This window comes from Eufriesea mexicana, unplaced genomic scaffold, assembly GCF_001483705.2.
Source record: "Eufriesea mexicana isolate 0111107269 unplaced genomic scaffold, ASM148370v2 scaffold1146, whole genome shotgun sequence".
In the NCBI taxonomy this organism is placed as follows: domain Eukaryota; kingdom Metazoa; phylum Arthropoda; class Insecta; order Hymenoptera; family Apidae; genus Eufriesea; species Eufriesea mexicana.
This window is the reverse complement of record NW_016909275.1, coordinates 1,157,518-1,184,032: the sequence shown is the minus strand read 5'-3', so window position 1 is coordinate 1,184,032 and position 26,515 is coordinate 1,157,518. Positions and strand designations below refer to the sequence as shown.

Sequence of the window (26,515 nt, the reverse complement as noted above, 5' to 3'; positions counted from 1 at the left end):
ATTCGGGTAAGCCGTGGAAAATTAATGAAAATCAACATCGCGTGTACCTAGGTCAGGTACACGTGTACTGACTGTAGGAAATAACCGTGTTCGTCCAATTTTGGTACTTGGTAGAATATACAAGTACTTTGGATTCTGAAAAAATTAATTTCAGTCATAATATAGGGTGTTACATAATTCACGCAAGATTTTCAATTACGCGCCATTTTTGCGATAAAGTGCTGCCAACGAAACAAAAATATAGCGTGACAGGTGACAGTTCAGGGTTATTAAAAATGGCCTCTACACAAACGAACAAAATTTCTTCGTTGTTGAGCAATATTTCCAATTTTTAATTAAAGACCTATGTTTTCTGTTAAAATTACTTCTTACGTGAATTTTGGAACACCCAATATTTAGGGAAAATTAGAACACTGTTGTGATTCTTTCGTTACCAAGTATTACCGAATATAATTGAAGAATTATTAAAATCTTTTTAAAAATTCGAGATATTAGATAGATTAGATAGATTATTTGCATAAATTTTGGGACACCCTATATTATAAACTTTAATAATTCGGAATTCCAAGTATCACGAGTTCACTGTAGTTCGATGTAAATATGTACAAACAGGTACATACTCACGTCTCGAGATTCAGTTACAAATTCCAAAGGCCATAAGCCGACCACATCATCGGATCGCAGAAACTATGCTGCCTCCATATGTAAACACGTGAAATTTTGGAGAAAGAATTACACAACGCGTTTTCAAGGCTTCCACGGTATCGGTGATCGTAGTACATAGGACGTACCCGTTTGAAATGCAGGTCAAACGTCGGAATAAATTTTCTCTAAACGGAGATACGATCTAAACCCGGAAGTTTCGGCCGACGAAATTATGTAACGCTTTCCACGGATTGCGTGCGGTACACCGTTACGATGATTGTCAATAAATAAGTGGCATTTGCCATTCCGGCATTCACTCGCGCCACTCGCGACGCCGAGTAATTGCGAGGTGTCATTTGGATGATGATGCTGCTTAACATGCTACCCGAAACAGTTAGAGGATCGTGTTTCTGGGTGATTCGGGAAAATTACCAGTGTCCTTTACACGTCGGCAATCGTGTTTTTGGAAAATTCGGGTAAGCCGTGGAAAATTAATGAAAATCAACATCGCGTGTACCTAGGTCAGGTACACGTGTACTGACTGTAGGAAATAACCGTGTTCGTCCAATTTTGGTACTTGGTAGAATATACAAGTACTTTGGATTCTGAAAAAATTAATTTCAGTCATAATATAGGGTGTTACATAATTCACGCAAGATTTTCAATTACGCGCCATTTTTGCGATAAAGTGCTGCCAACGAAACAAAAATATAGCGTGACAGGTGACAGTTCAGGGTTATTAAAAATGGCCTCTACACAAACGAACAAAATTTCTTCGTTGTTGAGCAATATTTCCAATTTTTAATTAAAGACCTATGTTTTCTGTTAAAATTACTTCTTACGTGAATTTTGGAACACCCAATATTTAGGGAAAATTAGAACACTGTTGTGATTCTTTCGTTACCAAGTATTACCGAATATAATTGAAGAATTATTAAAATCTTTTTAAAAATTCGAGATATTAGATAGATTAGATAGATTATTTGCATAAATTTTGGGACACCCTATATTTAAAGAAAATTAGGACGCTGTCGTGATTCTTTCGTTACTGAGTATTATCGAATAATAATTGAGGAATTATTAATATCTTTTTAAAAATTCGTGATATTAGATAGCTTAGATAGATTATTTGCATAAATTTTGGGACACCCTATACTTAAAGAAAATTAGGACGCTGTCGTGATTCTTTCGTTACTGAGTATTATCGAATAATAATTGAGGAATTATTAATATCTTTTTAAAAATTCGTGATATTAGATAGCTTAGATAGATTATTTGCATAAATTTTGGGACACCCGGTACTTAAAGGAAATTAAAACGCTGTCGCGAGTCTTTCGTTACTTAATATTACCGACTGTAATTGAAGAAATATTAAAATCTTTTTAAAAATTCGAGATATTAAATAGACCTCGGTGATTTCTTTATTGATAATAAATATTAATGAACGAAGAAGTTTGCATTTCCGCGAATTTTTTCGCAAGCAGTAGACACTGAAAACCAGTTGCGAAAGGTGACCCTAAGTTGGCCACTTTGACAGTGTCATTTTGGCAGCTGTTGCTGCTTAACATGACCGATTGATGCATTGGTGCTGTTGAATGTTGGATTGGCATAGAACCTACTTGTCATGTAAAGTTAGCCTATCAGCTTGAGTCTCCTACTTCTCCATCGGTTGAGATATCAGTCTAGGGGTCTAATCCTTACAAAGAGTTAGCTACTGGCGAGACAGGTCCTTTTCTCTTTGTACCAATTGGCGTATCAGTCCAACCAAGAACCTAATTGTCATGAAGAGCTAGCCAGTGGCAAGATTGGGTCTTCTACCTTACCGTTAGACGTTAGATCAAAGCAACGTGTAATTCCAATATTAGGTTTATTACGAACCTGAGATTCCTATTTGGACTTTTACGAAGTTCTCTGACACACTTTTGTCGAGTTATTCGCGTTATTGACCGGAATCCTGGCCTTCTCAGCTAGAGCTACTCCTAGCTACATGCTACACTGGCAATAGTGTTTTTATTCTCGAAAGAAAACACGATCAGGTTGTTTGCTACCTTCAAACTCCCTCGTACATCCTCCAAATATACTTCTAAGCCTCTAACTATCCTTGAACATCTATGTTGCTCCTCGCAAACAGCCTCTCTGGCCAAGTAGGCTAAGCCTCTGCCATAACTCATACAATTCTGCTATATGGTAGCGAAACGTCATACGAACAGCAATAATTCGACTTAGGTTGCGCTTTATACTGCATGCATTCTTCGACGAAGTAGCGAATACACGTCAGAACAATTTAATTCCTTAGAATTCACGGATTGCGAGATCAGTCGTGCAAAGTGCATTAATTTCTCTGAGTAATAGGGTATAGGAATATGCATTGTAAGCATGACTGATTATGCTAATTCGTTCTTAAGAATTTACAATCGTGTCCAATTTGTAATCTAATAATTCTAACAATTCCTAGAGATTCTTCTTCAGAAAGCACACCTATTATATGCATAGCCTAAGTTGATCTTCTCAATTATTTTCCAAGATTCCACTTAAATAGAGACAGTCCATTGCAAAACTTTATTTGTTCATGCAATTTGTGCATTTGTTTACATAATGTAGAAGTACATGATCTGTGTAACAAAATACGTATAAAACTTCAAATGTTTGCCAAATTTTCCTCCTTATAATGATTATTAAATATTAATAACAATTTATCCGCTTTGAGCTCAGAAATTTAATTAATTTACAAACTCATTTCGTGGAAAGTTAATATATCAGGAAACGCATTCGTTATAACCATTATCTATTATGTTTGTTCGACAAACATTTCGTTCTTAATAACCCAAATTTTGCACAATTTATAGCCCAGTAACTCTAATAGTCCATAAATCTACTCGTCAGGAAATGCATCTACTATAACCATCATCTGTTACCTTCTCCCAACAAACCTATCATACCTAATAATTCCTAACCTAACAATCGCATGGATCTACAAATCGATAACATTCGCCAAATTCGTCAGAAAACGCTTCATTCTAACCACATCCCGAGATCCAACTCGAATAGTCCAAACAGTGTACCCAAATGGACCTAACCTTTTCTATCAATCAAATCAGCTTCAGTACCGATCTCATTAATTGCCATCGCCTGACACGGTCTCGTTTCTACTCGATTCAGCGAACAGTGGAACCAGGAAACGTTCGTCCATGCCGAGCGATCATAACCTCTTCTTTGATCGATGCCATCGCGATCTCTCGCGGGATCATCGATCCCCATAGGAGGCGCGCGACTCGAATTAGCGCAATTAGGCCGCGATGCGTTCGGCTGCGTTCCAACGATGGAACGTGCACGCGTGATCCACGAAGCGTATCGGCGTGGCGAGCGTATACCACCTTTATCAGGATCACGTTCGCCTCGTTAAGCTCTCGATTGTGCGAGACGAGGCGGCGCGCATGCGCGGCCGTGTGTACGCGACCGCGCATGCGCAGATAAAAAGCAGACGACGCGACCGGAACCAGATTATTTATAAAGGACGCGATCGTTTCGCATCGATCTGCGAGTACGCTTCTCGGAAGCGTAAATCGGCCTGCAATGCGCTCGCCTTTCGAGAAGATTCGCTTGGTCGAGGATATATGCAGTCGCACCCCTGCTCGTATTTACTGGGCTCGTGTGGAATGCGACGATCGGTGGGGATTATCGGTAAATGATTAAGTGCAACTCCGTCACGGCTTGGAGACGATTCTTCAACTTGAAATTCTGTCGAATTTCGAAATTTTTGTTATGTTCGATATTGGGGAATCCCCGTGCAAATGACTTCGAATTTTTGGAGTAAAAAATTCAAAGTCCTTTCGAATCTAACATTTGGAATTCTCGAAATTTTAAGTTCTAGGGTCTCACGAGTGTGAAATTTTGGATTTTTAATACCCAACACTTGAAATTTTGTCATAGATTTTTGTATTTATACAATATAAACACTACTTAAAATATTTCTGTCGAAATAGGGAAGTCCAAGAAGTCTAAATAAAATTAGAATTTGCAATAATTATTCGTTATACATAATTTATAATATAGCCATTTTAACATTCACCATACAGATACTTCATAACCTAACTACTATTAAGATAATAATTCTTGAACGTCCTACCATTGCTAATACTTATGCTAATGCACACTATACGTCACTATACATATCTATTCCCAATTTTTACTCATGTTATTTCAATAAATCACCGACCAATCGTTACAAATTTTTTTTGAATTCTCGTCCAATTCCCCGGTTTTCAAATTTCGCGGTTAAATCCTAGTTACACGTCTGTTCACCAAAAATCCCTATGTGAGTTATCTCTGCCAGCAGAGATCCTCGTCATTCGACGTCTGAGCGTCAAAAACAGACGCCTAGCACGGAGTGTACCGGTGATTTATTTTCGTCCAGGGGAGAAAGAATAATCGAGGAAAATTAATAGTCACGCGAACGGGGTACAGTTAATGAAACAGTAGCCTTTACCGTAAAACACGTTTGCCGAGGGCTGAGGAACAAGATAGCCAGCGTGGCTGGTGGAAAATGGTCGTAAAGCGGCGTTTTAAACGCGACACGCGCGTTTTGTCACGCACTGGTCCCTCGCTTTGCCAACTTCGCGCGACTGTCAACGATTACCAGCAACAAATGAACTAGTTACCAACTAGCACGAACCTCGTATTTCAGGTATGCGCCGCGTGTTCAACGCGTGCATGCTGTAGCATAAGTAGTATGGACGCTGACTATAATTATTAGTATTCGAGAGACTATGGTGAAAATGTCTACGTTTATTTATTTCTTTACTCGTTTATTCCTTTATCCACCCATTCATTTATTTATTAACAGGACGAGCGTACTCTGGTGCACGTATAACAAAATAAATTATGACATAATAATAAAATAAGATATTATATACGTTTAAATTTATCTACATACAGGTCCATATTTAATAAAAACATGTAAAGAAGAAATTCCACATTCCTCTTCATTATTTACAATAAGAAAAATGAGATCATTAACCCTTTGCACTCGAGGATTGTTTGGCTAAAGAACGAAGTACCTGTTGAAAAATTTTCTGCCATAAGGCTGATGATATTTTTCGAGTAGTAAATAAGAAATCGTATAATAATTGACACGTAGAATTATTCAATTTCGACACCCCGTATACTATTACATTATTTTAACCCTTTTGGCTAGAGAAGAGTAGAAATTCAAAGATTCTCTACTGAAAAGCTGACGATAGTTTTTTGAGCAGTAAATAAAGAATTGTATAATAATAAAATTATAGAATTATTTGATTTCGATACCTTGCACATTGTTACATTACATTGAATTTGATATATTAATTAATATCGATCTTCGAAATTTTATGAAATGGTGACTGAAGCTCACCTCTCTAGTGCAAAGGGTTAAACTTGATATATTAATTAATATCGAGCTTCGAAATTTGATCAAATGGCGACTGAAGGACGCCTCTCGACTGCAAAGGGTTAATGACAGGAAATTTGGTTTCAGCGGACAAATATTCGATGGCCAAGAGGCACCACAGCGGCCACTTCCGGCACGCGAATGCGGAGGTCTGGGACCCTCATCCCCAGTACGAGTTCACCGCGTTTGGAAGACGGTTTCGCTTACGTTTAGCCCACGACGCCAGCTTCGTGTCGCGGAACATCAAGGTAGACAACCACGTCCTTTTCCAATCAATTTACCACGCGTTTTACGAGTTAATTTATCGAACCGCCGACACGAGGATGGCAATTCGATCCTCTCGCCTCGCCGCTAATCCTGTTACGATTATCGGAAAAATTATCTTGTCCGACGCGTTATTACTATGCTAATGCACGCGATATTATCGCGGATGCTTCCGCGCCCGAGCTTGCATAATTTTCCTTACGCGCGTCGCGATAGACGAGGCGTTAAAAGCCGCCTCCAGTGTATCATCCTTGAATTATTTATCGGCGGTATTAGGTACCTGGTCGTTAAATTGTCGAAAATAAGTACAAAATGATCGCGGTATCGTTGAGCCAGAGTTTTCTTGCCGGATCAGGTATTCAGAAACAAACAGATACGCTTGGATTATCGAGCAAACAAACTTCCATGAGGTATGAAGAAAATCCTCGAGGGATTTCGAACTGGAATTTTTGTTCAAGGAAAATTTGATTGTGGTGGTATTGATGGTATTATCAAAATATTCATCAAAATAAAAATAAAAATAATAATAAGTAATATCGAAATAACATTGCGCTGTGAAATTTGGGATATAAAATTGGTTCCCGAAATTTCTGACAAAATTTTTCGATATTTATTTATTTATTTTATTATTCCGAGTTTTATAGAGTAATTCCAAATTTATTAAATTTTATTAGTATTGTAATAAATATGTATATAGAAATTTGCGGTTGTGGACTCTGCGGTGTGACCCTAAAATTTCTACAAAAATTTTATTTATTTCTATCAGCATATATCGAATATAAAAATTTTGCAAAAGTTTCAGTTTTAGTCATTTTGAAATGCAGTATATCTCCTTTGAAAGAAGAATAGAGCTGAAGATAAATATCGAGAAATTGTATAATATTGGAATTCGTTTGTATTAATTTTATAGTTGTGGAATCTGCAGAGTAATCCCAAAATTTGTACGAAAATTCTATTATCTATTTCTATTAGCATGTATCGAATATAAAAATTTTGCAAAATTTCTATTTTAGTAATATTAGAATTCGTTGGTATTAACTTTGCAGTTGTGGGCTTTGCAGAGTGATTCCAAAATTTCTATGAAAATTCTGTTATTTATTTCTATTAGCACATATCGAATATAAAAATTTTGCAAAAAATTAAAAATTTCAATTTTAGTAATTATAAAATCCATATATATATTTATATATCTCCTTTGAAAGAAGGAATAAAGCTAAAGGTAAATATCGGGAAACATGATTGTATAATGTTGGAATTCGTTTGCTTGGAAGCTTTTACAAGCTTGTTTGTTTTCAAGTAACCGTGCATTTTATATTACAGTTTATTTTTTCTAACGCGCGAAAAATTCTATGTATTTGCATTGAAAGTGCAGACGTAGTTATAATACCATTGATATTATTTGCGGTTGTTATTGCAACGATTTACTTGCCTAATCAAGCGTCCCGTGACCTTTTATTTCTGTTTATTTAGATTACTCACATGGGTGAGGACACAACCAGAAGGGAATATCCGGGCCATGAACTTGGTTGTTTCTACAGCGGGACCGTAGACGGTGATCCGTACTCAGCTGTCACTGTCAGTCTTTGCCACGGAATGGTGAGTCAGACTATTATCTTTACGATGATTACCTTAATCTCTCCTTACTTTCTGTTTGTTATAAGAAGAATTACTGCGAGCATTTACAGACCAACTAATATTTGTCTTTCGAGCATCTAATTTAAAGATCGACGACTGTGCCTTTCAATTTGCCAAATGTTATAACAGATCTACCTATTTTATCGATAGACTGAAAGAAAGTGATACACGTCTCAATTATATCGGCCTATATTTTAATATCTTTCGAATTTTTAAAAATTTTTGCAGTCAAAGCTTTCTATTAATACTTAACTTCGAGGATGACATTACATGATTCCTGATTTCTCCCGCATTTTCTTGGAATATTCCTTTGCATATTTTTCGAAAATATCTAATTTCCGAAATTAGTTAACGATACCTTTGCTCTAGTATAGTATAATAAATTTCGAGACACGTGTACTATGAAAAATTCATCCTCGAATTCTAGAACTGAAACAAATTTCTACTTCCTAGTTTGCTAGATTAATACATTTGGCAATTGAAAATGGCTCATATTACAGTATCTCGAAATAGGTATTATACATATAAAAAGGATATTGCATTCGAAGAAAATTAATTAAAATTATTATCTAAAAGCAATAGTAAAAAATTAGGTAAAACAGGTCTCGGTTCGAAGAAATAATTTATTGAAAGACTATCACAAATGTACTTCTCAAGTTAGAGGTAGCCATAGTCATGGAAAGGAACGATGAAAGGACCTAATTATTTAGAAATCCATTTTTCTCTGGATGCTGTCAAATTTCAATAGCATCCACGTGTCAAAACGTTACACATATGTTTATGGTTGGAAAAATTTATTTATAAAAGACTATTGTGAAAGTATTTCTCAAGTTAGAGGTAGCCAGAGTCATGGAAAGGAATGGTTAAAAGACTTGATTATTTAAAAATCCATTTTTCTCTAGACGTTGTCAAATTTCAATAGCATCCAGGTGTCAAAACGTTACACACATGTTCGTCCTACAAAGAAATTATTTATAAAAGACTATCGTAAATGTACTTCTCAAGTTAGAGGTACCCAAAGTCATGGAAAGGAATGGTTGAAAGACCTAATTATTTAAAAATCCATTTTTCTCTGAACGCTGTCAAATTTCAATAGCATCCAGGCGTCAAAACGTTACACGCATGTTCGTCGTCTAAAAATACACCTCTGCATCCCGGTTAGAAGTCATCGTCCAAGTGACCTCTCTTCTTCCTCTGCGAATTCCACTTGGAAATCGCGTTAGCAGGAAAGGGAAAAAGAAAAACACGGAGTTGCGAAAATGCCTAGCGCGTTCCTCGTCGGCCAGCTCGTGGAAAGGCGTGTACAAAGCCATTTCGTGAAACAGGTATTTTCGCCTCTGACAACACACGTTTTCCACGACTTCTCCAGATAGTCTTATCGATGAACGCCCTCGAACTCCCATCCATGACCATTTCGAGTTGCCATTATTCCGTAATGGAAGAAGTCTGTTGTATGTCCGAACCGGCTGACGCCACTCGATTCCGGCGAAAGTCTAACTAAATATCAGCCAATGAGTTCTTCGAACAATATTATTGACGAGTACCTCCGAATTTTCGTCATTACCATCTCATCTCGTGATTATTTCGTATAAAGTCTGCTCTCCATCTGACCTGACCAATGTCACTCACTCTCCTTTGATACGTTTATGACAGTTACGTATCAATCCTCGAGTTCTTCGAATAGCTTTATCAACGTAAACGTCCAAATCCTTGTCAATGTCCATTTTGTTTCACGACTGTTCTAAAATAAAGTGCATCTATTGTACCTGGTGTACTCTCCAAAGTGCCTAGTACCACCTGATTTCGATGACAGTCTATTGGATTAGTCCTTTGGTTCTTTACTTAGATGTCTTGTGGTAGTTATGACGATTCTGTCATCTTGTAGTTCCTACGTGCTGCCAATTGGTATCTTGATAGCCATCTTTGCTATGACAGGTAGCAGGTAGAAGAACGCAAGGAATGAATGCGTTTCGTCCTGGGCCTGTTAGAGAACTCGTCAGTGAGTCTTTCTAGCAGGCCTTAGACAGGGGATACTTAGGAAGCATAGGAATTTGTATTTATGGGAGTCCAGGATTCACCCTGGACTTGCGAGAAACCTCGAACCTTCGTTTTCTATCCAGCAATGAGGGTGTGAACGTTGCTACAGTCTAATTCATGGAAGCTATTAAGACCTTGTCTGTGTCCATTTTGTGTCACGATTATTCGAAGAACATCTATCGTGTGTCTAGAGTGACTGATATCATTCGATTGCAACGATAATCTGATAAAATATCGAGTTCTCCAGGTGATCTAATTCATAAAAATCCTGGAATCTTCGCTAATCTCTAACTCGTCTTATGATAATTTAGGAAGAAGTTGCATCTAGGTACACGCAAATTAACTGACACCCTGCGAGTCCAACTAAAGTCTAACAAAATAGTAATGTTCTCCTGATAGCCCAATCGACGAACGGCTTTTGACATAAAATAGGGTTTCTAGGGGTGGACACTCACGATAACAGCACGTGCTTACTTTACAGTTGCTTGGAAAGTAGTGTCCTCAACCGTTAGTTTTATTTCGATATAGGAAATAACAGATGTCGCTAGAAGCGTCTAATACACAAGAGCGGGAGATTAGAACTCTCCAACAGCTTCGAATCCTCACCCATCATCACTTGGACTGACGATTATCCCAGAAAAAAGTAGAGATATTACACGCCCAAACAGCCTATCGCTAGTGGATTCCACGTTAGCCTAGTCTAATGAAATACCAAATCTCTCCTAGGTCAGATAAGCCTAGCGAGGAGTTGGTTATCTGAGCGTCTATTATCCGGGCTATTGATCGTACCCAAGCCTTGTCTAGAACGACTATCGATTATTATCGGACCGTGTAATCGGGCATTCTGGCGCTTGGAAAGGGTTTCTGACTGATATTAACGATTTATCGGGTTAACCTGTCCGGGTAATTGATAGCGGAGTTCAGCTCGCGTGGAGAGGGTCAGTTGATTTAGTAGACCGAATTTCGAAGGTTGGATCGTTTATCGTGAACGGACGCAATTAATTTTCTGCTTCTCGGTACTTGGCGTGGAAAGCACTGATTGTTGCCCGATTATCAGAGTCGGATTGGGTTGGGCACGGTCAGTGCTTGCGTCTGTCGGACTACACCGAGGCTATCTCTGGTGCTCTGTCTGACTAAGGCTGACTCAGAGTCTATGTCTAAAATTGTGTCTTACTAGCGATTTAGAAGTTGGTAGATGGTAATCGGTGGGTGGAAGCATTTGATTAATATCGTTGGCAGAAATTTGGCTGCCAGCCTTGATCAGATAGGTCGAAGGAAGAAGATGTTTGACATTTTTCAGCTACTTAATCCTCGAGTGGTGCCGTTGACTCATAGCTCCGAATTAAATTTTGGTTCTGTTTCAGTTTTGATCCTATCTTCACGGCTAAACGCCACCGATAGCTATCTGCTACCGGTCTGGCTTCTGCAGATTTAATTATAGAGAGTTAATAACCTAAGTGCGCTTAGATAGCGTTAATAACAAGTCGAGAACACTCGTGGAAGATTAATAGCCTCTCAAGACCGCTCATAGCGGATTGACAGTAAGTCAAGTGATCGACTGAAAGAGGTACACTCGAACAAAGGAGAGCTAACAATGGAAGAAGCGAGAGAGGGTGTCGTGAAAAGTATAGTGACAGCTCGAAATGGATTATAATTCAGTGGACGAGGTTTCATTCGTAATAAGACTGCCAGGTGACTGCTTGTTCATGGTAGTGGACACTGGTACGTGCTTTCACGACCGCATTCTGGGTGCATTTCACAGCTAACACGGGGCTAGATCACGCACGATCCAGATTGGACATGTGCCACGGTAACGCTAGAACGAGTTTCCGGATTATCTTGGCAAACGCGTGGCCAAGTGGCGCCGTGCACCTCTCGACCGAGTTCGGCAGTGGATCTCGAAGCACCTTGCCAATCGATTTCTCGTCGTATCGAATTGTCTCGTCACAGTCCGAGGACGCGCTCTTTTTTCGACACTTGGAATTTGGGAGACCTTCTTCGAATCGCTTGAAATACTTGGGTGATGGATCTGAATTGATGAGATTGAAGGTTCGGTTGATTGAACTGATTGGTACTGGTCTGCAAATTTCAGTGGAGACGTTGAGGATTCGGAAATAGGATTTTTATTTATTTTTCTGTTCATTTTGGTGGATTGAAATTTGTTGTATTTTAAATGTTGGACATTGTTTATAGTCGTTGAGGGGTTGGATTACAAAAAGGACGTATCCTGTGGAATGATGGAAGAATTTATATGTTTACTGAAGAGGCGTACAGTCAAAACTGGCCTGCCTGTTCAGGGTAGCCCAGGTCATAGGGTTCTCCAAAAAATAGAAGACAAAAGATAAAAAGGAGAAGAAGGGATCGTCCTTCTCACCACATATCGTTAGGATTTAGAGATTTCTTTTCTCATTCAGTTGCTTCAACAATGATCAGTGTTCGGCAATTTTTAGGTGAAGTTAGAGTTGGAGTTGATATAGAATTAATATTAAAATTCAGAAAGATTAAGAAATATTGGTGTTTATTCTTTTATTCATTCTGATGGATTGAAATTTCTTTGAATTTTAAATATTAGATAATATTAATAGCTAATATTTGGTAATTTTTAGGTGAAATTGAAGTTAGAATTTATATGGAATTAATATTAAAATGGCGAAACATTAAAGAGTATTGTTGCTTCTATTTTTTATTCATTCTGATGGATTGAAATTTCTTTGAATATTAAATATTAGATAATGTTAATAGTCAATATTTAGTAATTTTTATGTGAAGTTGGAGTTGGAGTTAATGTAGAATTAATATTAAAATTGAGAAAGATTAAGAATTTTTTTATTCATTTTAGTAAATAGGATTTCTTTTTAATTTTAAATATTACCCAATTTTAGTGACCAATGTTTTGTCATTTCTAGGTAGAATTAGAGTTAGAATAAATATTGAATTAATATTGAAATCAATATTAATGAAATCGATAAAAATTGACGAATTTGTGATTTGATTGTCGACAAAAATTTTTCCAGATTATATTTCTTCACGTATTAATGTTTTAAGAAGTACAAAATTTGAAATTAAAATTTATCGAGTTTGACAATCGATATTTTAAAGTTTACGTATATTTTTCTATAATTGAATAATATTTTCTAAATTCGAAACCTTTATAAATTCCCGCTACAAAATAAAATCAAATTATACCAAAAATATGTTGAATTTTATTTCCAAAATACTTTCAAATTTTTATCACCATCTTCCAAAATCATTACCAAAAATATCAGACACTTTACAGTTTCCCAAATCAATCTTAATTAATCAATTTTAACTTCCATCACAGCACTTATACTCGTTACTGTACCTAGGCATTAGCGTGTCTGATTAAATCGCGAGTCTCACTACTTACACTTCCAAATACCGCATCTCCGACTCCAAGAGCCCAAACAAACACTTAATTTCTAATTACTCAAGCCTATCCACTCCGTCTCAACGACTCCAATAGACTCTTACAGATTTTTAACAAACGAAAAATACTTTCGAATTCCTCTCGAACAGCCTCAAAATCTCCGCTCCTGATGACTCGAGGTCTCCTCGACGTCCTCATCTTCTCCCGAATTTCTCCACACCATGACCAGACACGAGCAAAACGCAGACTCGTGACAAACACGAAAAACACGATGTTTGATTACACGTGGATGTCTGATAGATGCAATTCCTCGAACACGGTCTCGCAGCGGCGAGTTTCCGCGGAAGGAAAATAATAACCGAAGGCCGGCGGACGCAGACGATATTTGTGTTATTCGCGCGTTCTAGGATCCGAGATTTACGGTTTCTTTTTAAACACTCGCCTCACGGAGGTGACGCTTCCGAAACGAAAAAATACGCTTCATTAAATCGCGCGTTTTCGAGGCGCGCAGTCGATTTTGACTTGACAGTCAATATTTGACTGGACGTGTCGTTTGGAATAATCAGAGACACGTGTGAAAATCGTTTATCAATAGAGACATGTTTCGTGGTCAAAGCCCGATATTTTCTGATATTTTGTGACTGCAAATTTTTTGGGGTGGAGGGGGGAGAATTTGAAATTTTCTAATTGAATGTTTCCTTCTGTATTTATTTTTTTAAGCTCGGTAAAATTTAATTTGACGAGAAATATTGTCATTCATAGTTCCATTCGAGCATGATTTCAACAAATTTTCTGCCTTCTTTAATTTGTCTAGCATTAATAAATATTCGTTTAAATAAATATTTGTTTTTGAATAAGTAATTGAATATTTCCTTCGGTATTTTCTTTTCTTTTTTTTTTTTAAGCTTGGAGGAAATTAATTTTACAAGAAATATTGGCATATATGGTTCAATTCGAGTATAATTTCAAAAAGTATTACGTTCCGAAAAATTGTTTTGCCTTTCTTCATTAAAATTTATGAATATTCGTTTAAATAAATACTTATTATTGATTAAGTAATTTTGAATAAGTAATTGAATATTTCCTTCGATTTTTCTTTTGTTAAGCTTGGAGGAAATTAATTTGACGAGACATATTGGCGTATATAGTTCCATTCGAACAGATTTCAAAAAATTTTCTGCCTCCTCTAATTTGTCTAGCATTAATAAATATTCGTTTAAATAAATATTTGTTTTTGAATAAGTAATTGAATATTTCCTTCGGTATTTTCTTTTCTTTTTTTTTTTTAAGCTTGGAGGAAATTAATTTTACAAGAAATATTGGCATATATGGTTCAATTCGAGTATAATTTCAAAAAGTATTACGTTCCGAAAAATTGTTTTGCCTTTCTTCATTAAAATTTATGAATATTCGTTTAAATAAATACTTATTATTGATTAAGTAATTTTGAATAAGTAATTGAATATTTCCTTCGATTTTTCTTTTGTTAAGCTTGGAGGAAATTAATTTGACGAGACATATTGGCGTATATAGTTCCATTCGAACAGATTTCAAAAAATTTTCTGCCTCCTCTAATTTGTCTAGCATTTATAAATATTCGTTTAAATACCTATTATTCTAAATTTTATGATTACTGTACTACTTAATTTTTACTTTAAGAAAAAATTGTTTAATTTCTGCAGAAAATTGGTCAGATTCTCTCTCTGCCCTATACCTAATCCAATCGAAAATTTCTTTGGTTTTTCTAGTAAATAAAAAGGAAAATTCTTCGATCATATTTAATCACGATCGATGCTCAATTTATACTCCGACGATAAATTTGTATGCTAAAAAATGAAGGAAAATCAAATTTCCTTTGAAAATTCCGTATCTAATTCGAACGAAAAATTCCATAAACCTTCGACTATAATAAAATCAATTCCACGATCAGTTTACCATTGCACGCAGAATTAGTCGAAATTCTTTTCTCTCCGGTTTCGCAAAAATTTATAGCGTTCGAATTGCGTCACTTTTGTTACGGTAAACACGTATCGCAGTTGGTAGCGACTATTTTTAATGTCTCTCTTCTTCGAAATTGACGTAAATTCGCCGCGTTATTCGTACTGACTCGTAATCTTGGTGAATGGTATCGGATTGATCTGAGAAGAGACGTAATGGTACGTCAGCGTCCTTCCAGGAGCCTAACTACACCGGCAGACGTAGTGCTGTCATTAAGAGTATCGATGGGTACACAGTTTTAGAGTTGGCTTATTTCTATGCAGAATTCCTGAAGCTTGTCTGGCCGTGATCGTAGTTCTGAAGAAAAGGCATGAATGAAATTCTACGCTTCGGCGTATACTTACCTCGTCCGTCTTTACTACTATGCTGCCTAATGCGACTAACACGATAATTGCCTATTATTCGCGAATGGTGGCCGAAGAAAGAAGCGAGTGAGCCACATCTAAACAGCGAATCTAATGTACTCGGGGAATTAAAAATATTTCCTACAGGCCGCTTCAAAATTGAGGGACAGGAGAAGGCACGTCAATGTAGAATAGTATAGAATTTTCCGAGTCTCTTTCTTAGGCAAAATTAACGAGTTTAACTTGATATAATATACTCGAAATAGATAATTGAAAATATGGTTTAGTCGATATAATAATCTATTAATAATACCAATACTAATAATCTGACCTATAATCGGTATAATTGGTATACTCGAAATGTATAATTCCGCTGAATTTAGCGTTTTGCGTTGAAGATAAAAATTGCATTTCCCCGATGTCCATTAGTTTACTACTTGCCTCGGAATTTGGAACGACCTGTATAATTCTGTAAAAACATACTATGCTACGATCTGAAGTAAAGTTAACGAGTAATGTTCTCTGATGGACATAATATAAACAAACGCTCGATTATCTGCCCTGTTTCTGGATTATTCGTATCGCTATTTTGAATCAACCTGTAGAATACTTTAAATACGGACCTTTATACTTAACTCGATTGTGCTTCCTTCTCGGAGCTGGCTAAAAATATCTGTGAATAAATAACGAGTGAACGAACGAGAATCCTCTTCTCTCCATTTTCTGTTGTCTAATTTGAATCGTCCTGTATCATATTCCAAACCCAAACTTGCTCGTTGTCGTCCTCTGAACTTAGAACTGGCCGGGAATATCTTAATAAATAAACATCGAGTAAATAAAGGACCCCCTTCTTTCAGTACCTATGTACCACGCAATTTTGAATCAACCTGTATTACATATTAATATAAATTCTCTCGCACATATCTTTCCAATCGGAACCCAATTCAAAAATATACTTCCAAATAAGTAACAAGTACAAAGAACCCCATTTCTCCACTACGATCCAACTTTGAATCAACCTGTAGCTCAAACAATAACTCTACTGTACACTACTACTTTTCTGTCTTTTCAGCCGGAACCTAATCCAAAAATATTCTTCCAAATAAGTGACGAGAGCAAAGAACCCCATTCCTCCACTACCATGCAATTTTGAATCAACCTGTAGCTCAAGCAATAACTCTAGTGTACTCGTCTTTTCAGCCGGAACCTCATCCAAAAATATTCTTCTAAATAAGTGACGAGAACAAAGAACCCCATTCCTCCACTACCATGCAATTTTGAATCAACCTGTAGCACAAACAATAACTCTACTGTACTGGTCTTTTCAACCGGAATCTAATCGAAAAATATTTTTTCAAATAAGTAACGAGAACAAAGAACCCCATTCCTCCACTACCATGCAATTTTGAATCAACCTGTAGCACAAACAATAACTCTACTGTACTGGTCTTTTCAACCGGAATCTAATCGAAAAATATTTTTTCAAATAAGTAACGAGAACAAAGAACCCCCTTTTTCCACTACCACCAACTTTGAATAAGCCTGTAGTCTAGACACTAATTCCCTGGTACTCGTCTTTCCTGTCGGAACCTAATCCAAAAATATTCTTCCAAATAAGTGACGAGAGCGAAGAACCCCTTGCCTTCGCTACCACCAACTTTGAATCAGCCTGTAGCCCAAACGCTAATTCCCTGGTACTCGTCTTTCCAGCCGGAACCTAATCCAAAAATATTCTTCCAAATAAGTGACGAGAGCGGAGAAATCCTTTCCTCCGCTACTATTCCCCGTTAGCAGCCAATTTTGAATCAACCTGTACCCGAAACGCGAATCTCTCGCGCTCGGGGCTCGCAAGACGAAGCTAACCCAAAAATACCCCCGAATAAATAAGAAGCGAACGAAGAATCCAGTTTGCCATCCTCCCTCCCGCCTCGTTACTCTCCATTATCGCCTCGTTCCGCTTCGCAATCGCGAGATCCAGACGAAAGAAGGGACGAAAAGCGTGGACCGGCGAAAGCGAGGCAAGGCTCGTTAGGGAAGGTCCACCGTGACGAGCGTTAGGTGACGGTGCTAACGAATCGGGGGACAGGGCAGAAAATCGCGCAGCAGGATGTTAGTTTAATTGGCGTTCAGCCGGCCACGAGCTTTCCGATTCTTCCGCGCGTCGCGACTGATTTATCGGCGCGGCCTCGCGGCGTTTTCCTCCGCTTCTTGCGCGACTTCTGCGAGCGGCCGGACGAGAATCGGAGGTCATGGCAAGAAACGCACGCGTTTCCGAGAACCGCTGTTTCTGCTGGTTTTTAAATCGTTTCCTGGACACGGCGAGGCTTCCCAGTGAATGTTTCATTCAGTTGTGTTTTCCTGACCGATGCCTGATTTAACTTCTCAGAGGTGGACGCGCGTCCGTCCACGCGCTACGTTCGCTTTTCCGCTTTTATGCTTCTCACGTGCAGTTTCTCTTTTCTTCTTTTTTCCTCCTTTTTCACTTTCCACAATTTTTTTTAATGTTGTGTAATGATTTTTTTGTGTATCAGATACAATTTTCTTTTTTTTCTTTTAACGAATTCTTATGGATTAGTAGTGAGATGTTTAAATAAATTTTCTGATCTTCTTTTATCTTCGACATACGATTTCTATATATAAATTTTCTTTTTTTTGTTTGGAGGATTTTTGGGGACTTTTTGTGTATCAAATACAATTTATTTTTTAACGAATTGTTATACTTTAGTTGTGGGATGCTTAAATAAACTTTATGGTTCCCCTTTTATCTTTCAGATAAAGTTTCTATATGTAGATTTTCTTCTTTTTCAATTTTTCGATTTTTTCCTTGGTAGTGTTCTTTTTTAGGTATTTCTTGTGATTTTTTGTTTATTAAACAGGGATTTTTGTATACGAATTATTATATTGTAGCTTTGTTTTGGGTAGTTTTACGAAATTTTTATATCTTTTTTCTTTTATCTTCGACATAAAGTTTCTATATATATATATTTTTTTAGTTCTAAGGTATTTTTGAAACGAGTTTGGATTTTATTGTTCCTTTTGCAATTTCGAATATTTTATAGCAGTGTTCTCGTTTATCTTTTCAATAGTTTTATGTATATTAAATAAAAAATTCTTTTTTACGAAATATTCTAATCTTGGGAAACAACTTTTCCTGATTTTTCTGTTACCTGTTTGGTAACAGGTACGTATATATTTCTTTTAATTCTCCGGATATTTAACTATTGTTTGAGTATTTTTGACAATTCCCTTTTAATATAGTATATTTTAAACGCAGGACATTGTTAAAGAAAATCAGGATTTTCCGTATAATGTAATTTAAAAACAAATATTTCTAAATTGTAATTTTAATAATTTTTCAGATATTTTTCACGATGTTCTGTGATATATGTACAATTATTAAATTAACATTTACTCGAGTAAATTTTGTTCTTCCAAGAACCCTTTATGATTCTTCCTAAATCGAATTCTATAATTACGAAATCCTCCTTTGCGATCTTCCTTCGCGCGAATTTTATGAGCGTGCAAAATATTTTTGTCATGCTTCCGATCACGTATCTCGACTACCGTAGATATTTGCATTCGATATTGGCGTCCTCGAGACGTTTTCTTTGTTTCTCTATGCAAAAATCGTACCGCGGGAGTCGTAAAGTATAGATAATTGCTCAATACCGTATGATCTTTATTCGAAATAAAGAAGAAGGTCGAAAAGTGAAACCATAAGACCAGTTGGAAGTAGTAACACGTGGTTGGATGTTTATATTCTGCAATCGTTTCCGGACATTCGTGTTTTTCTTCTTGCTTTGCAACGTTTAGCCTCACAGCTTATTTGCCGTCATTTCGAGAATTGTCTGATCTTTGTTTGGAAAAGTCAAGTCGAGGAGGAACTTAAGTTTCGTGTGTACGAAGCTTCAACTTATAATTCGCAATTAACCCTAGAAAATTGCAACGATTATTACGAAAATTTCTTAAATGTAATTTTTTTAAGGAATACGTGTATACATAAATATTAATTCAGAACTTTTCTTAATTTTTACAAGATTAATAATAAGAAGAAAGTAGTATAGGTATGTTCAGTATAATAGGGAGATTCGATAGACCACATAAACACTGAATTAATTACAGCATATCAAAAATTCCACTCATACATACTTTAAATTGCTTCAAAATGATAGTAATAAAAAATATTTAAAAATTTGTGAGAATTATATACATGATGAATTAAAAAATTCCACTGATAAATACATATTTCAAATCGCCCCAAAATTTTAATAATAGAACATACTTAAAAATCCTGAATTAATGCCAGCACCTGTATCAAGAATTGCATTTATACAAACTCCAAACCTTCCCAAAATTTTACCAAAATTACCCACATAAGAAATTAATCACAGTATATCAAAAATTCCACTCATACATATTTTAAATCCCCTAAAAATGGTAATAATAAAATATACTGAAAAATTTGTAAAAATTACACATATGACGAATTAAAAAATTCAACTCATACATATTTCATATCTCCAAATCTCCAAACAATCTCAAAATTTTAATTATAGAGCATACTTAAAAATCCTAAATTAATGCCAGCACCTGTATCAAGAATTGCACTTATGCACACTTCAAACCTTCCCAAAACTTGACTAAAAAAGAACATTCCAAAATCCTAAGCAATTGCTCAACCATAAAATACCCCCAAGTACTCCCTATATTTTCCCAAAACTTTAACAACAAATTACACCTAAAAACGTCATCCAAAAATCAAATTACTTCGACACCAAAAATTCCACCCACGTGTTCTTCAAGTATGCTTATGGAAATCCATAAAATTTTCCAATAGAGGAAAAGAAATGTCGAAGAAAGCAAAGTTCCAGGTGCATAATGGCGATAACCTCCACCCTGGCTCTCGATCGGGTCTCGAGCCGTAACTTTTTTACCTTCCCCATAAAGTACCGTCGAAAATAGACTGTCAGAGTTAACCGGAGGGTTATCTTTGTTGTTTAATTGCCGGGGATCGTCAGCAGGCTCGTTAATGGGGTGTAAATCAATTCCGGCCACGTTGTTCCTTCCCCCGTCCTTCCTCGCTCCCTCCGCCGAGTTTATAGGCCTCGGTGAACTTCTTCTCGCCCTAGGGAGGAAAAGAGCTGGCCGGTGGGGATTTTCTGGGTGGAAGTTGCACAGACTGCCGCCACTGGATTTCACGCGCGTGCACATTCCCATGGAACGGGCAGAAAAAGCTTTACGAGCGTGTTTTTACGAGCATCTCGTATTCTTTCACACGGCTATTTTCGACGCCGCGACGCCGGGGGCCCAGCCAATTTAATGAATGAAATTTGAACTTCCTCGCGAACCGTTCAGGTTCAACGACACACGTTTGTGCACCGACGCACGTCGCCGATTTCTCTGTCTTTCGTGCTATGTTTCATCCTTGGGGCGCGAGAACTGGAGTCGAGCTGACGATGCGAGATTTGCGTAGGAAGAGATAGGTCTAGGGAATTTTATTTCTTCCTACGAAAGTTCGATTCGTGCTTTATCGGTGGGAAGAATAAGTTGTGGAGTTGTAGGAAGTTTTGAGTTTGGGGCTTTCTTTGCTTGTCGAGGAGAAAATTGAAGAAAGGAAGACAATGATGGAAAATTTTGTTAGGGAAGCATAGGTTTAAAAAATTTTATTATTTGTTGATGTAAATGCTCAATTTATTCTTTATTAATAGGAAGAAGAATTGATTGTCTGTGATAAATCTTTAGAGCTTTGTTCTTTCCTTGTTTGTCGAAGAGGAAATTGAAGGAAGAGAGACAATGATGGCAAATTTTGTTTGGAAAGAATAGCTATAAGAAATTTTGTTATTTGTTGGTACGAATGTTCAATTTCTTCTTTATTAGCAGGAAGAAGAATTGATTGATTGTGGCAAAATTTTTCAGCTTCCAGCTTTCTTTGTTTGTCGAAGTGGAAATTGAAGAGAGGGAGACAATGACAGAAAATTTTATTTGGAAATGATAGGTATAGGAAATTTTGTTATTTTTGGTACGAATGTTCAGTTTCTTCTGTATCAGTAGAAAGAAGAATTGATTGACTGTGACAAAATTTTTGAGCTTTGTCCTTTGTTTGTTTGTCGAGGAGAAAATTGAAGAAAGGAAAACAATGATAGAAAATTTTGTTAGGGAAGTATAGGTTTAAAAAATTTTATTATTTGTTGATATAAATGCTCAATTTCTTCTTTATTAATAGGAGGAAGAATTGACAAAATTTTTAAGCTTTGATCTTTCTCTCTTTGTCGAAGAGGAAATTGAAGAAAGAGGGACAATGATAGAGAATTTTGTTTGGAAGGAATAGGTATAAGAAATTTTGTTATTTGATGGTACGAATGTTCAATTTCTTCTTTATCAATAGGGGACAGAATTAGTTATATTGGAAAAATTTTTTGATCTTCGTTCTTTCTTCGTTTCTGGAGAAAAAAATTTTTAAATTGAATGAAAGGAGATGATGATGGAAGATTTTGTTAGGAAATCCTAAGTATAAGAAATTTTCTTATTTATTGGTACAAAAGTCCAATTTATTCTTTATCGGTAGAAAGAAGAATTGATTGAGTGTGACGAAATTTTTGAGCTTCGTTCTTTCTTCCTTTGTCGAGGAAAAATTTAAAAATCGAAGGAACGGAGATAATGACAGAAAATTTAGTTAATCAATAATAGGTATAACAAATTTTGTTATTTTTTGGTACGAACGTTCAATTTATTCTTCATCAATATTAAGAAGAATTGATTGAGCATGAATCAATTTTTGAGCTTCGTTTTTCCTTTGTTTCTAACTGAGAAAGTTGAAAGAAGATAGGTATAAGGCTCTGTTAGGAAAGACTATATTAAATTTCATTAGATTTTATTGTCGATACGAGAAAGAATCGAGTTTGTCGTTTACTGGAAAAGAAGTTGAAAGAAGAAAGATGGTGATGGAACTTTTTGCAGGAAACCTGAAGAAGAACGATGTTGATGGAACTTCTTGTTAGAAAGGGGAGAAAGAAAGATGGTGATGGAACTTTTTGCTATAAAGGACTATAAGGAAGGTGTTATGGGATTTTTTCACCTAGGAAGTAATAAGATCGGTGAGATGTACTTAGGATCGTTTCTCACTCCCGTATCTATTAATCTGTTAGTTCTTCCAATTCATTTTTTCCATTAATTTTTCATCCTGATATTATCACTCGATTCGATATCCTTTCTACCATCTATCATCACTGGGATCTATAAATGACTTAACAGTTTCCTTCCTTTTTGTTTTTCCTTTTATTTAACCAGATAGCTGCGACGCGAAAATCGAGCGATGACGAGTATACTCGTCAATCACAGCTAACTGGTTAATCCCTTTTTAGCATTAATTATTCTTATTTTTTATTTGTTTGTTTTATTTCGGCCTGGCCTCAAAATATTCTAAACATCTTGAAATTTGAGAGTGTGTTTTATTTTTCACAAAAATTACAATTTAAATAGCCAATGGTCACTACTTTTTTACTTTTTAATTGTAATTTTTGTGAAAAATAAAACATATTCTCTAATTTCGTCAATCACAGCTAACTTGTTAAGCAGATTAGAAATATATATACTGAATTAGAACAAAAGCCATACTGAATTTTCCAACGTCCATATTAGATCAATTGAAGTTTAAAAATTACAATTTCTACAACGAAAATTACAAAAATTACAATTTAAATAGCCAATGGTCACTATAATTTATTCATGACGAGTATATTCGTCATGACTCAAAATCCTGCCACTTCTCCATGACGAGTATACTCGTCATGAATAAATTGTAATTTTAATTTTATAAATTTTATAATAAATTGTAATTGTAATTTTTGTAATTTTTGTTGTAAAAATTGTAATTTTTAAACTTCAATTGACCTAATATGGACGTTAGAAAATTCAGTATAGTTTTCACTCTAATTCGGTATATATACTTTTATTCTGCTTAATCATTTAGCTGTGATTGACGAGTATACACGTCATGACACAAAATCCTGTCACTGCAGCATGACGAGTATACTCGTGAATCACAGTTAACTGGTTAAGCAGAATAAAAGCACATATACTGAATAATAGCAAAAGCCATACTAAATTTTCCAACGTCCATATTAGGTCAATTGAAGTTTCTGCAATAAAGATAAGAAACGAGTATCAAAGACCTAAAAAATAATTATTACAGATAACAAATCGAACATTGGAAGAGATTTGATCGAATTTTTCAAATTCCCCGTCACCTATCTTTCAAACACGTCTTTCCTTATCGTGGCACCTATCTTATTTATTTTCCTTGCCGCTTGGAAAAATGAAATCCGAAACGAGTGCCATAAAAGCTTGGTGAGAAGCCCACGCGGAGGAAATAAATTCTGCGAGCCTATAAACAAGACAATTATCCGAAAGTTCCTAATTTCTCCACCTATTAAATCACCACTACCTCGCGTCTCGCTTTTCGCATAAAAATTCTTCCTTCGCCGAATTTCCATTAAACTCGAGCTTTCACTTCCACGTTACACCAGTCATCGCCTGCCAGTTCCAGGCGGAATAAAAAAATCCCTAACTAATTGCGATATCTTTTTCTCCTCGGAGCAAACGAGATCGGGAGAAAAATTCCGGTCGAAGCGGGTAAAAAGGCGCGATGCAAGAAGAAGGGGAAGAAAGTGGAGCGAAAGGAATCCGGGAACAGAGGGAAAAAGACGTAATCGTAAATCATACTCGCGTGGCGTTAAATCTTCAGTTTTTCCAGCGAGTCAACGAGACGCGTTCGCCGTGGACTTTCAGGAAAGATTGACGACGCGAACCGAGCCTGGCACGTTTCGTTTTCCTCTCTTTTTATTGACAGTTCGCTGAATGTTAAGTAAGAACGCGGTGATTTAAAATAATCGCGGGGCCAGCTGGAATTTTATGAAAGTTCCTTTTCGTTCCGGCTCGGACGGACATTGTCCGCGGTGAGGTAACTGTGAACGATGGAAAATGTGAAAACCGTGGGAAAAGTATTGCCGTCGTCTCCGGCGATTGTCTTTGCTTGGGTGCCGGGCGACAGGAATGCTCGTAAATTGGAAAGTCTCTGAAGATTCGCCTTAAATGGGATAGTCGTGTATTTGTTATATTTCCAGTGGCTCTGCTGTGAAAGTTGCGGGTGATTAATTCTGCCATTTTAGGGGTATCTTGTTTATTAAAATAATTCTTAAATGGGATATCGAGTTTCTAGCATTTTTGTGTGATTTTACGAAATAAAATAATAGTGGATTTTATGGTTTTGGAATAATCGTGTATTTGTTATATTTTCTGCGTCTTTTTATGGAAGTTTTAGGTGATTACGTGTGCCATTTTGGGGGTATCTTGTTTATTAAAATAATTCTTAAATGGGATATCGAGTTTCTAGAATTTTTGTGTGATTTTATGAAATAAAATAATAGTGGATTTTATGGTTTTGGAATAATCGTGTATATGTTATATTTTCTATGTCATTTTATTGAAGTTCCAAATGGTTAATTGTGCCATTTTAGGGGTATTTTTTAAATAAAAATAGCTATCAAAAGGAATATCAAATTTTTCTAATTTTTCTGAAATTTATAGAAATAAAATAATAGTGGATTTTATATTTTTGGAATAATCGTGTATTTAGTATATTTTCTGTCTTTCTCGTGAAAGTAACAAATGATCGATTGTATCATTTCTGGGGATATGTTTTTACTCGAACAGCATATAATTAGAAAAATTTTCAAGTTTTTATAATTCCGTAAAGCTTTTAAAAAGTCTCGACCAATTCTTAGTATGCATTTTTGCTTTCGAGTATGAACTTTGTTACTTAATTATTTTCCCCATTTTATAAATAATATATAAAAATAATAGCGGACTTTACGATATTTATTTCGGATCATTTCTCGTGTTAATTTCGGTTTAAATTCGAGGCTCGAAACACGTAATAAAATGCGTGAACTCGTTATGTGTCATATTATACTGTCTTCCGAGAGTCTGAAATAAAAAGGATTTTAAAAAAAGAGCACAAGATCACCACTTACCGCCATTACTCTCACTTTCGCACTTTACTTCGAGGCTCTTAACATCCATCAATCCGTATTGAACGTAGATCCACACTTAAAAATGTAAACTGTCACCATTTTTAAACCAAACACCACCATCGCATTTTGCTATTTATAACTATTACATTCTGCTAGTCAGGCAGCATCGTTTTTCTCAAAAACCTCGAAATTTTAAAGACGCGATAAAAAAGTAATTTCTTTTCTACGAACACCGAACTTTCGCTGCCAACCAAAATTTCAAATTTCCTAAATTACCATTCAGAATAATTTTTTTAAACGATCACTATTATATCTTCAATTTCGCATTTCCGAATTTATAGCATTCGAGATGTGACAAAATTCGATTTCCGTTTAAATTGGTACAAGTTTCGCGCCATTTTTACATCGATTATCCCAAGTACCATTTTTATAAATATATTGAATATTAAATTAACAATATTTTATATTCAATATATTTTATATTTTATATTTTAAACGATCACTATTATATTTTTAATTTCGCATTTCCGAATTTATAGCATTTGAGATATGACAAAATTCGATTTCCGTTTCAATTGTTACAAGTTTCGCGCCATTTTTACAGCAATTATCACAAGTACCATTTTTATAAATATATTGAATACTAAATTAACAATATTTTATATTCAATATATTTTATATTTTAAACGATCACTATTATATTTTTAATTTCGCATTTCCGAATTTATAGCATTCGAGATATGACAAA

The 26,515-nt window shown here is 35.9% G+C and overlaps 1 protein-coding gene across 1 annotated transcript in view; it reads left to right on the top strand.

Moving 5' to 3' along the window:
• Window positions 1-26,515, top strand: part of LOC108547636 (ADAM metallopeptidase with thrombospondin type 1 motif A) — a 238,667-nt gene that overhangs the window by 66,679 nt on the left and 145,473 nt on the right. The window contains exons 3-4 of the mRNA XM_017900234.1: window positions 6,158-6,318; window positions 7,805-7,930. Coding sequence (XP_017755723.1) covers window positions 6,158-6,318; window positions 7,805-7,930 — 287 coding nt within the window. The remainder of the gene's footprint in view (window positions 1-6,157; window positions 6,319-7,804; window positions 7,931-26,515) is intronic.